This window comes from Antedon mediterranea, chromosome 5 (genome assembly GCF_964355755.1).
Source record: "Antedon mediterranea chromosome 5, ecAntMedi1.1, whole genome shotgun sequence".
Classification (NCBI taxonomy): Eukaryota; Metazoa; Echinodermata; class Crinoidea; order Comatulida; family Antedonidae; genus Antedon; species Antedon mediterranea.
Window position 1 is genome coordinate 24,950,263 of NC_092674.1, and position 13,504 is coordinate 24,963,766.

A 13,504-nucleotide genomic window follows, 5' to 3' on the forward strand; every position below is an offset into this window, starting at 1 on the left:
TACCATATTTGGGCACATCACACTTTTTTGTCAAATTTGATAGTGTAGACAGAGCTTGATACATGCGTCGGAGAATCGGCTGTTTATTGAACACTCTGATTTATATACCTTGGATTGGTTTATTCGGTGATAAATAATGGATAATAATTATAATTACAAGTATAATGAATTTCATTAAATCTAAATATTTTAAATTTTATTTTAACTTTAATGTTTTTTAGTCTTGTATTGTAATCTTCTCTTTAGTTAATTTAAAGATAATGCAGAATCTTCCTTTAATAAACTTTCTTTGTTTGATCACATACGTTATAGCCTACTGTAGTTAGAATCACTGTTGGTTGTCAGTACTTTGTTTCCCTTGACAATCAGTCCGTCTCGCATTTAAGTAGGCCTAGATGTCCGTTTCACTGTACCTTCACGTCGCTTTTTCTGTTGTTGCTTAGGCCATTGAGCGCGGTGCGTTGCCAGATCACGTGTTTCTATTTGGCCAATACACAATTGTGCGTAAGAACCGCGCAGTATTCTGCGTAATGTTCTAACACGCACTTGTTGTCCATGGTGAAGTGTAAACATAGCAAAGATAACTCTCAAGTATCAAGAAGCTATGAAAAATTTCTCTCTAAAATACCGAATTTCTGAGAAAACAATTTCATTTCTGAAAATAAATTTTATACTACTTTCATTATGAATATAAAAGGTATGATTTTGTCGTAACATTTGTTAGTTATATCGTTTATTTGTGGAATAATTTTCAATTTAGATTCTGATAAAATCGTTAGCCATCATAGACATAGGCGACTTATTGTGTAGGCCTACAGGTAAAATCTAAGTGGTAAAAACTGTTTGGGGCGGCTTATCGCAACTTCTATTCCGAACTAAGTGTATATAACCATGGAGTCTAATTCTATAGATCTAGAATAAAAGTTGATTTAATATCAGAGACTTAGGCCTAGGCCTAGTAGGCTAGCCTATAAGACTAGGCTGGCATCAAGTCAAGTCTTCTAGTAGTAGAGACTTTAAAGCTAAGGTTTCAGAAAACAACGGCACAATTTACTTTGGTATGGTTTGGTTGGTTGGTAAGATGTAAGACATTTGTTAGAAATAGGCGTACATGCTTCTTTGAAGCTAAGGTTTCAGAGAACAACGGAACAATTTATTGATTTTGTAGGTTTGGTTGGAATAGCTAGTAAGATGTAAGACAGCTATTAGAGATTTGTGTTATTATAACGTTTAGTATTGTTTTCAATTTATTATTAGCATACGAAGATGAGCTTAATGAACTGAATTTAGTCGAAGGAAGAGGTCGGCGATTACTTCATCGAAATAATTGCAAGAACTTGTGCGCCGATTGCATTTGGGTGTCACGTGATGGCAAAGAGCTACCTGATCCTTTTCCATTGGACGACATCCCTGAACCGTATACTTTAACAACAGTTCGTGATGAAAAACAATTTCAGGAAATTGATCTGAATGAAAATCGTGCGGTGTGGAATAGAGGTTCTGTAACTAATACGTCAGATATTGTGGATGTACTCGGATTTTCATCGTCTGACGATGATGAGGACTACGGTTACAATAACGAATACTCTGTGACAGTTGATGTGCATGCACCATCATACTCTGGCGATATCCTTCCGCCCATTGGTAAGTAGATGCTAAGAACATAATAGGTCTACGGACGGTAAAAAACGTGATGATCATTGAATTAAACAACCACAACCCCCGCAAATGCCTGGTTACGTAAATAATCAAGAACACAACATATGTAATGTAGTCATACTTTTTCGTTTTTAGATTTTCAAGGATCGGGATATTCTACACTGCATTCAGGTAAACATTTCTAAATGGTTTTCATATAACAATATCGCCAAAATAAATCAATCCTAATCCTATTTGACACGCGAGATGTTAAAGATTTCAATTCTAGGGCATAAAACGAGCCAAGTAGGCCTACATACAGTGGCTGCCTAAAAACAAATCAATGTTAACATTTAGTACAATTGTTGTAGTTGAATATTGTAGGCCTAAGTTGTTTTAATTTAATTCTATTTTTTTAAGTCAGAGTTTAACGGGTTTTATAGTCGTCTTTTGTAAGCCTAAATCTGAACTTAATTGTCCGTTTCTTTCGACTTACAGATTACTTTAATGAGCCTCGTAGAAATGTACATTGCTGTGTGGTAAACTTCACACCCGAGATTACAGTCATCGAACGTGGTATTCCAGTAAACCCACCAAAGGACATCGATATAGATATGTTTCAGTTAGAAGATCTATTTGAAGCACAGAAAAAGCAAAGTAAAAGAAGCTTTTTCAGCAAAAAACAGCGGGATTTTGACAGTGACATAGAAGCAGTCATGCGTGGAGAATATGTTGCTCCTGTCAAAGAACTTTCCAATGAAGAAGTTGAAACCGCCGCCTCAAAGAAGAAATCAAAAAGTGATCGAATTCGAACAGCATTTAAAAAGTTGTTTAGCTGTTTTTGCTAAAGATTTCATAGTGGATTTTTACGAACTTTGACATCTCATGAACTTTGACATTTTTGACAGTTTAAAAAAGTGAACATTTCAGCATAGTTATTCATAGTGCAGCTCACATCACGTAGTGGACTAAAGAACAGAACTCTTCATCATGTGCAATAATTAAAGTGCAATACATTCCGGAAATCTTATGCAAATATTATAGATATTTATATTTTGCTGATACATTTGATACAATAATGAATACAAAATATATTTTTTATTATAATCATTTATTTGACCAAGGCCAACATTCAGATATGTAAAATTATGAAGCAATTATATTATTGGTTAAATTATTATTAAACGATTTATGCAAATATTTTTTTATGATGATTTCATACAATAATGAATAAAACATTTGTTTTTATATTGACAGATCTTTTATTATATTATAGTCATTTAGGAAAGAAATTAGGCCAACTTTATTACTAGATATTTCAAATTATGATTTTATATTTAACAATTATTCTATTTTTATATGCTGACAAATTTGAGAAAATAATAAATAAAATTTATCTTTTTTCCATTGTTGCACATTCTTTTATTATCATAGTCATGAGAGAAAATAGGCCAACAGTCATAACTGATATGTATAATTATAAATAAATTATTGGTTAAAATGATGATTCTAGTTTGAGATACGAGTCTCAGTTTTCGACGAACGCGAAAACGAATAAAATAATTGTGAATTTTTATTTTCTCGCTTACTTAGGGTTGTTATCATTCACTGTAAATGAATGGTACCCCTTAACTTCGTCATTATTAAATGTATCTTCGTCATCCCATCTATACAATTCCATATTAACATTCATGCATTCGACGGCTTGACAGTTGTGTGTATAGCAGCCTAGATTCATCGATAACTTCCAAGTTGACAGAATGAAATTAAATGTGATCTATTGGTTAATGAGTGACATGACACGTGACTAAACCGCGTATTTGAATTGGAGATTTAAAGATTTCCTTATTGTATTGTTCAAGTTTATGTTTTGACTTTGATCTATGAGAATGATGTGCTGTGTACAAACGACGAAGGGTATTAAATAATACAGCGTCATATTTTGTTTTTCTTTATTTTAGTAAGATGAATGAAGACATATACATGGATTACGAAAACACTACACATATTACGGATACGTTCATAGCGCGAGATGAACTCAGCGTTAAAGTTGTTACTTACTCTATCATAGGCATCATGGCCGCAATTGAAAATGCTATCGCTCTACTTATTTTCAGCAGTTCGAAACGATTCCGTAAAAAGAGAAACATATTTTTATTTAGTCTCTCCCTGGCAGATTTCATAGTTGGCGTTCTTTCATGTTTGGTGTACTTCGAAAAGGTGTACAACTCGCCGTCGTTCGGTGCGATTCTGGAAGCGATGTTTCTTGTGTCCGTTTTTAGCATTTGTGCCGTCAGTGTTGAACGGTACATCGCGATCGTCGCCGCTCCGTTTACCTATAAAAATATCATAACTTTTAAACGATGCATAATCGTCTGCTTTTTCTACTGGATCCTGACAATGTCTGCTACGGTAGCACTCTACGCAATTGTATACAATGAATGGACTAGATTTGCCATGTGTGTATTGACCATGGTTATACTGATTGCAAATTATATTATGTACTTCAAAATATCGAAGGCGCTTACCAGTAACGATCGCACCGTTACGGCAAATCTTGGACAGAACGTCATTGGAAGATCAAAAAAGTTGATTCGATCGTTTATAATTTTGCTGGTGGTTTCAACCCTTTGCTGGGCTCCACTCTGTTGTTTTTTGGTAATCGCTTTGTTTTCTGAAAATGTTAACGAAAACAAATCTGTTCTGAACTTAATGTATTGTATTTGTTTGAGTAATTCCTTTATTAATCCTTTCATTTACTGGTATAGTCTTCCTGGTGCAAAGGAAGGAGTGTTTGATCTCATATGTTGTTTTAAAAAGAACGAGGATAAGAAAGAACACAACAAAAAACAGTTCCCCTCACAGCCGACAACGTCTAACACAACAGTATAGATACTTCCGTTACTCTATCGTTGTATAGCATCCGATTCTGCAGTTGTCACTAGATAGATCTTAATTGACTATCGCAAGTCCTGAGCCTAGCTGAAAACAGGATGGAGATGAATGGCAGACAATGACGATGATCGTGGTAATGAAGATCGAACATTTCTAAAAATTACCTACTCATTTAGTTTAACATTTTAGCCTGTTAAATAACGATTGCATGTTCTAGGCCATAATTATACATAGATATTCATAGATTATTTGTCAATAATATGTTTTTAAAGACTTTCTAATCATGTTTAATAAATATTAAAAATCCTTTTAAATGACCCTACATTTATGTTTGAAAAGTAAAGTTCTGTCTATACTAACACATTTTATGTGACAACAACTTGTGAAGTGTCCATTAGACATGATGATGTCATATCACTACCATATCTGGGTATATCACTATCATATTTGGGCACATCACACTTTTTTTGTCAAATTTAATAGTGTAGACAGAGCTTTAATGCGTTTATCACACATTTTATTCCAGTTTATTATTGTAAACTTTCGAAGAATCGACTGTTTATTGAACACTGATTTATAATACCTTGTATTGGTTTATTTGTTTTGCTATTTTTACAATCAAGTGATATTATATTTGATTAAATCTAAATATTTTAATTATTTTAACTTTTGTATTTTTCAGTCTTGTATTGTAATCTTCTCTTTGGTTAATTTAAAGATAATGCAGAATCTTCCTTTAGTAAACTTTCTTTGTTTGATCACATACGTTATAGCCTACTGTTGTTAGAATCACTGTTGGTTGTCAGTACTTTGTTTCCCTTGAAAATCAGTCCGTCTCGCATAAGTATAGATGTCCGTCACGTTGCATTTTCTCTAGTTGCTTAGGCTATTGAGCGCGGTGCGTTGCCAGACCACGTGTTTCTATTTAGCCAATAAACAATTGTGCGTAAGAATCGCGGTATTCTGCGTAATGTTCTAACACGCACTTGTTGTCCATGGTGAAGTGTAAACATAGCCAGATAACTCTCAAGTATCAAGAAGCTAAGAAAAATTTCTCTCTAAAATACCGAATTTCTGAGAAAACAATTTCATTTCTGAAAATAAATGTTATACTACTTTCATTATGAATATAAAAGGTATGCTTTTGTCGTAACATTTGTTAGTTATGTCGTTTATTTTTAGAATAATTTTCAGTATAGATTTTGACAAAATCGTCAGCCATCATAGAATAGGCGACTTATTGTGTAGGGGCCTAGGTAAAATCTAAGTGGTAACTTTATTGATATATGTAGTTCTTTGATAGTAAACCAGTTATGTAAATAAAACTTACGTTTGCAAGTGGTAACTACTTAGTGGTAACTGTTGGGGCGGCTTATCGCAACTTCTATTCCGAACTAAGTGTATAACCATGGAGTCTAATAGATCTAGGCTAAAAGTTGATTATATCAGAGACTTAGGCCTAGGCCTAGTAGGCTAGCCTATAAGACTAGGCTTCAAGTCAAGTCTTCTATTAGAGGCTTCTTTGAAGCTAAGGTTTCAGAGAACAACGGCACAATTTAATGATTTTGTAGGTTTGGTTGGAATAGTTGGTAAGATGTAAGACAGCTATTAGAGATTTGTGTTATTATAATGTTTAGTATTGTTTTCAATCTATTATTAGCATATGAAGCTGAGCTTACTGAACTAAATTTAGTCGAAGGAAGAGGTCGGCGATTATTTCATCGAAATAATTGCAAGAACTTGTGCGCAGATTGCATTTGGGTGTCACGTGATGGCAAAGAGCTACCTGATCCTTTTCCATTGGACGACATTCCTGAACCGTATGCTTTAACAGTTTGTGATGAAAAACAATTTCAGGAGTTTGATCTGAATGAAAATCGTGCGGTGTGGAATAGAGGTTCTGTAACTAATACGTCAGATATTGTGGAGGTACTCGGATTTTCATCGTCTGACGATGATGAGGACTACGGTTACAATAACGAATACTCTGTGACGGTTGATGTGCATGCACCATCGTACTCTGGTGATATCCTTCCACCCATTGGTAAGTAGATGCTAAGTGTTGATCATTGAAATGAATGGGTTTAGATTATGTAGTCTTATATATATATATATATATATATATATATATATATATATATATATATATATATATATATATATATATATATCACCGGGCGGTTTACAATTAATGTTCTTTGCCTCTTGTGTTATATATATATATATATGTATATATATATATATATATATATATATATATATATATATATATATATATATATATATATATATATATATATATATATATATATATATATATATATATATATATATATATATATATATATATATATATATATATATATATATATATATATATATATATATATATCAGGTTAGGTAAGAAAAAACAAGAAAACAAAATATGTAATATATTCATACTTTTTCGTTTTTTAGAATTTGAAAGAAAGGGATATTCTACACTACATCATTCAGGTAAACATTTATAATGGTTTTCATATCAAAATATCATCAAAATAAATCAATCCTATTTGACACGCGAGGGCATAAAACGAGCTGAATATATACAGTGCTGCCTAAATACAAATTAATGTTAGCACATGGGAGTCTAATTGTTGTAGTTGAATATTATAGACCAACATTTAAATTTAATTCTATTTTTCCATGTCGGAGTGTAACGGGTTTATAGTCGTCTTTTGTAAGCCAAGTTTGAACTTAATTGTCCGTTTCTTTCGACTTACAGATTACTTTAAGGAACCTCGTAGAAATGTGCATTGCTGTGTGGTAAACTTCACACCCGAGATTACAGTCATCGAACGTGGTATTCCAGTAAACCCACCAAAGGACATCGATATAGATATGTTTCTGTTGGAAGATCTATTTGAAGCACAGAAAAAGCAAAGTAAAAGAAGCTTTTTCAGCAGAAAACAGCGGGATTTTAACAGTGACATTGAAGCAGTCATGCGTGGAGAATCTGTTGCTCCCGTCAAAGAACTTACCAATGAAGAAGTTGAAACCGCAGCCTTAACGAAGAAATCAAAGAGTGATCGAATTCGAAAAGCATTTAAAAAGTTGTTTAGCTGCTTTTGCTAAAAATTTCTTGTTGGATTTTTACGAACTTTGACATCTTATGAACTTTGACATTTTTGACAGTTTAAAAAAGTGAACATTTCAGCATAGTTGTTCATAGTGGAGCTCACATCACGTGGACTAAAGAACAGAACTCTTCATCATGGTGCAATAATTAAAGTGCAATACATTCCGGAAATCTTATGCAAATCTTTGCTGATACATTTGATACAATAATGAATACAAAATATATTTTTTATTATATCATTTATTTGACCAAGGCCAACATTCAGATATGTAAAATTATGAAGCAATTATATTATTGGTTAAATTATCATTAAACGATTTATGCAAATATTTTTTTATGATGATTTCATACAATCATGAATAAAACATTTGTTTTTATATTGACAGATCTTTTATTATATTATAGTCATTTAGGAAAGAAATTAGGCCAACTTTATTACTAGATATTTCAAATTATGATTTATATTTAACAATTATGATTATTCAAAATATTTATGCAATTATTCTATTTTTATATACTGACAAATTTGAGAAAATAATGAATAAAATTTATCTTTTTTACATTGTTGCACATTCTTTTATTATCATAGTCATGAGAGAAAATAGGCCAACATTTTTTATAACTAGATATTTAAGAAGAAATTATTGGTTAAAATGACGATTCTGTCTGAGATGCGAGTCTCAGTTTTCGACGAAGGCGAAAAATAATAGTGAATGTTTATTTTCGCTTACTTAGGGGTGTAATAGCAATAGTACACCTTATTGTTTTTGTTGTTATCAATCACTCTATACGGATGATACCCCTTAACTTCGTCATTATTAAACGTATCTTCATCATCCCATCTATAATATTCCATATTAACATTCATGCCTTCGACAGCTTGACAGTTGTGTGTATACGGAAAGAAATAGAAAGGTGAATCGGTCGGCAGAAAGATTGGGTTCTCGGCAAAGCCGTCGATTTTACAACAGTAGTTGATTTTTGTGTTTGTGTCGTACACGCCAGACGGGATTGAACCGCTTATTCTGTTTTGGTTTTTATGGTCTTCGTCGTCCCAATATATCCAACCGGATGCCATTCCTGCCATTTAAGACAACTTGGTTAATAATGTGTGGGTTAGTTCAATACCTAGTATTGCCAGACTCCGTTGAAACAAATTGGGGGAAACCCGATATTTTCGCAGAAAAGTTACAAATCTTCCATTTGTTTTGGCCTCACGTACGATCGATCGAGATGTGGGTGAATTACAGAAGAAAAACAAAAATATCAATCCGCGCGCAAAGTAATTTATAGCGGGCCGTTACAATTATTAGAATGGACTTTTTTTCACATTTTTAACCGTTTAAAGACGAAAAAAGTTATCTCAATAGGACTATATATTATTTATTTTTACATTAAATGTAGTTTGTGACCTTAAATTAGATCTAAAAACGTAGGGAATGGGAGTTCAAGTACAACAAGCAAATCTTAATACATACCAAATGGACAGCCACCATTGGACGGATAGAAAACACAGTATTGTCCTTTTGGCCAATGGACGTCATACTCGGTAACCTCATATTGCGTCTTCATACAAAAGTGCTGAGTGACGTCATCGCTAGCAGCTCCAGGTGGGAAATGTAGCGGAGAAGAACCATAAGCCGCATTTCTTGTGTTTTCACCATCTTGAAATCGGTATCCTTCGTTGAAAGTGAAGCCTGTTGTCTTTGGGCAACCAGAGTCGGTCTTCGGAAGCCCGTATGCACCGAGTGGCCATGTAATAGGTACAACTACTAATTCATCTGTAAAAAATAACTTTATTGTTTATGTATAGGCCTAGACCTTATATATATATATATGATGCGACTTTGAAAAGGGTGACTTGAATTGATAACATGACAATAATCCTTATAAGCCTATTTCTTTATAGATATAAAACGAAAAAAGGAACCCGGATTTAAAAAGAAGAATGTTAAAAATCATACCTTCAATAGCGTCTTGGCTACTTAGCCAATCAGGATAATCGGTTATCGCCTGTTCCATATTACGTTTCATTTCATCAATCCGGTTGTAGAAGTCTGCAGACAGGATTCCACTATTGACGTAATCATTACTCAACTGCCAATATTTCTCTTCGAAAATCTCTTCCATTCCCATCAATGTGTATGAGTAAGGCATGGCAAGGTTGTCGTCACCGAGGGACAATGTTTCGACATAAAACCCAGAGTTGAAACCCGTATTCAGCGTCATTTTAACCGTGTCAGTGTTGACTGCAATGGAACTACCAAAGCCCTTATAGGATCCACCGAGGCTGACGCTTGACGAATACTATGAAAATGGTAAAAATAGCAAAAACGTCATTTAAAACGTTCCACCCATAAGTGTGGTTGGCCGCTGGTAGATTAAACAAACGAATTGGACATAGCATTGATAAATTTCGTAACATGTTACAACATGGGTCTGTATTTTATTGTAGTTTTTATCGTACTTTAAACTTGGTTCCCACACAAGGACGCATGTGTATTTGACCAATCACAAGCGATGGATTATTAGAAATGTTGCTTGTCATAGGTCAACTCAAAGGTATTTGCTAATTTTATTCGTCAAAGAAGACTTACATGTTCAGAAGAGTACTCTACAAATGCCGCACTCTCCCATCTATAGCGTTTCACGTCTCTTGTTCCGAAGTATACAAAACTAACAACATGCTGCAAAAAATGGCACATTGATTATACTGAAAAAAGTGAGTTAGTATAGCTATAAGACATGACGGTGTTGAGAAACATCTTCATCTACATTTTAAATTTGAGATAGTAATGCGAATCACACGTAGGCCTACGCGACACCATTGCTATCGTTATCGTCAGTGTTTTTGCCACACTCTAAAGTCAGTCTCTCTGAGTAGATATGCGTATCTTCGAAATCCTTTATGATAATCATGTGCTTATACTCTTTCTATATCGCGTTGCTAAAATAGTGCAAGCTAAAATTACAGTAACAACTTACAGTTCCATAATTATGAAGAAAGAGCATGTAGTCTGTACTGGTGCTTGGTGAATAAGTTGCCGGAAGTTGATTAACACTCTGGACAAACGCGTCATCTAATGGATATTTCTTGAATTGCGCATTAATCGTCATGAGTTCCGCTTCGCCGAGCATGCACAAGTTTTTCTCTTCGTAATATACATTGGTATTTGTTCCCATAGACGCTGCTGTTTCCTTATAATCTAGAAATAAAATACTTAAATAATAACACCGGACTGTTCCATTATTCAAAAGGGTGGGCTGTTATGCGACACAACATTTGTTTATCCAGATAGGTAGGCCTACTTTTACACAAAAAAAAAATATATTATTATATAATACAAGAACAAAAGTATGATAATAATATTAAGTCGTTCATGTTACTAATGTATGTTTTAAATAATGTGTTCTGTTTTTTACACACATTTTGAAATATTAACTATTTTTATCTGAAAATAAATAAAATTGCACTTACAATTGCTATGACTGAATTTTGTTTTCACGTGTTTTACTCTTGCACCAACTAAACAAATTAGAAATTATATTAAGCATTATTTTACATATCATACATACTATATATCAATATACTAATCAGTAGTATTATAATAAAAAATAAAAGTACAAATAGTTGTTTATATTATTAAAACTAATAATATTTTTTAAGGGCACCACCAAAGTGCTCAAGGTGCGAATAATGAAAATCGAACATAATTTTACCTGAAAACTGAACTTCTTTTTCTAAAGATGAGGCATACGCGTAGGCATTGTGGTACAGTTCTAGAGAGAGCTGAGACGAACAGCTTGATGCTGGGACATAGCTGATCTGATCTGGTGTCGAGTTCCCTTCATCGAAGGTCCAGTCAAACACCCTCCAGGTCGGACGTAGACCGGGATCTCGCCCGGCAGTGACGGGGCTTCCATGAGGGTTTCCGTACTGTAGGTTGTACCCGATACCAAGGTAATCGATGCCACTCGGGTAGGTTGATAATGCACTCGGTGGAGTCACTAGCAACTTGGGATCAATATGGTATGGCGGCGGGCCATCGGTGGCATTGGTTAGTACCAGAAGTGATACGATAAGAAGTATGATAGGTATGAACTTCATAATTACTATAACAAATGGTAGATTAAAATGGGTAAATAAACATAAAAAAACAAATACGTTTAGGCCTATAATTCTGCATTGAATCAATAAGCAACATTTACTCGGTAATGTGAGAGCGAGTCAAATGGTCAAGCGATTAATGCAGGGAAAGACCAATTTAAGACGATGTATTTTAAAGTAAAATAGAAACATCATACCATTAAAAGAAATAACCTTAAATCCTTTGTTGTACAATGATACTTACTTTCTGAAACGAATTCTAGGCCTCCAAAGTACTATTTTAACTGAAGAAATATGTTGTTGCACGTACATTGTTGTACCACCCGTGTACAGTCCTTTTATAGCTTGGAAAAAACCTCATTTAATTCAGATAACATTCAGATTCAGATAACAGTTATTCAGATAATCCTAAACGAATTAATTAACACACCTGCTTAATATACGCAGATAACGGCAATGTTAGCACAATATATAAGTTTGTTTGTCAACCGGTGAGAGCAAATTAATGCTCTGTACCGCTAATTTACCTTTTTCCTAATGAGTGAGCTGACAATTAGATAGATACTTTGTTAATTGAGATACGCACATCGTACTTTTGATAAAAACGTGCAGTAACCTATTATTATTAAAGATGTGTTTTTGTTCCCCTGAAAAATAATTCTCAATCTTTTGTTTCAAATATATGCCATTTTAATGTCACATAATAGTTATCTACTTTGACTAAAAATTGGATTAAAAAAAATATTTAACCTGAAAAACCTCTTTTGTCCTCCTGAAAAAATAATTCTCAATCTTTTGTTTCAAATATATGCCATTTTAATGTCACATAATAGTTATCTACTTTGACTAAAAATTGGATTAAAAAAAATATTTAACCTGAAAAACCTCTTTTGTCCTCCTGAAAAAATAATTCTCAATCTTTTGTATATTATAGGCATAATATGCCATTTAATGTCACTTATAGTTATCCACTTATCCACCAAAAATTGGATCGAAGAAAAATTTATTTAACTTGAAAACAGTAATTTAAGGTAAAAAGTAGTAAAAATGGAAGTCAATGAGTTTTTGGTTAAATTTAACCATTTATTTTGTCATTATTTTTATTAGTGATCTATTTAATTTTTTTTCGCTTTTTTTTTTCTAATAGGAAAGTGATAAACTTTATTAAAACTGCAAAATAACCTATTCAAATTCAGATTTAATTATTCTTAATTTTTCTAGGGAATACATCTTTAATAGCCATAATTCTATAATCGTCAGTATAGTATACACTTATTTATTACAGATTATTTTTACCTGTTTGTTACCTCTCAGACACGTTTTCTAAAACAGATCATTAATCGAAACCTTCAGATTTTCTCAGCAATGTTTTTGTTACGCAATCATTTTTGTATAATACGCATTCCTCCTCTCAGTATGTAAATAAACAATAGCTATATTGCATGCAATATGCATTTGCTATCTTCTTAATTACGAAAACAAGATATGACACGATATTATGCTATTCTAAATAATGGGGTGATAATAATTTCCAATATTAAGTAGGCAAATATCTGATGTTATAAGTGTCATAATTAGTCTGTCACGTTTCTCATTTAAAGATGTATTGTTCCCAAAAACATAAAAAAATGAAGATTAATAAAATCAGACTTTGAATGGGTTATTTTGTAGTTTTAATAAAGTTAATCACTTCCAAAAAAAACAAAAAAAAAAACAAGATAATTAGGTTTTCACTTGTGAAAAAA

At 33.0% G+C, this 13,504-nt stretch overlaps 2 protein-coding genes across 2 annotated transcripts; one reads left to right on the top strand and one right to left on the bottom strand.

Moving 5' to 3' along the window:
* The first annotated feature begins 3,603 nt into the window (after positions 1–3,603).
* LOC140049847 (uncharacterized) lies at positions 3,604–7,900 on the top strand. The gene is made up of 6 exons (XM_072094796.1): positions 3,604–3,944; positions 4,407–4,524; positions 5,216–5,219; positions 6,194–6,577; positions 6,991–7,029; positions 7,298–7,900. The coding sequence occupies exons 1-6, from the start codon at positions 3,604–3,606 to the stop codon at positions 7,645–7,647; spliced, it is 1,236 nt and encodes a 411-aa protein (XP_071950897.1). The 3' UTR covers positions 7,648–7,900.
* Positions 7,901–8,378: 478 nt separating this feature from the next.
* On the bottom strand, positions 8,379–11,759 carry LOC140049848 (uncharacterized). The gene is made up of 6 exons (XM_072094797.1): positions 11,372–11,759; positions 10,637–10,857; positions 10,249–10,338; positions 9,616–9,958; positions 9,130–9,432; positions 8,379–8,731 (listed from the first exon to the last, which is right to left on the bottom strand). The coding sequence occupies exons 1-6, from the start codon at positions 11,757–11,759 to the stop codon at positions 8,379–8,381; spliced, it is 1,698 nt and encodes a 565-aa protein (XP_071950898.1).
* Between the last annotated feature and the right edge of the window lie 1,745 nt (positions 11,760–13,504).

Excerpts from the sequence above, each read along its gene's own strand:
- LOC140049848 (XM_072094797.1), bottom strand. The coding sequence starts at position 11,759 with ATGAAGTTCATACCTATCATACTTCTTATCGTATCACTTCTGGTACTA. Across the intron at positions 10,339-10,636 it reads TTCTTCATAATTATGGAACT|CATGTTGTTAGTTTTGTATA; the intron begins GTAAGTTGTTAC and ends CATTTTTTGCAG. Across the intron at positions 9,433-9,615 it reads TAGCCAAGACGCTATTGAAG|ATGAATTAGTAGTTGTACCT; the intron begins GTATGATTTTTA and ends TATTTTTTACAG.
- LOC140049847 (XM_072094796.1), top strand. The coding sequence starts at position 3,604 with ATGAATGAAGACATATACATGGATTACGAAAACACTACACATATTACG. Across the intron at positions 3,945-4,406 it reads TGTGCCGTCAGTGTTGAACG|TCTTCCTGGTGCAAAGGAAG; the intron begins GTACATCGCGAT and ends TTACTGGTATAG. Across the intron at positions 7,030-7,297 it reads TTCTACACTACATCATTCAG|ATTACTTTAAGGAACCTCGT; the intron begins GTAAACATTTAT and ends TTCGACTTACAG.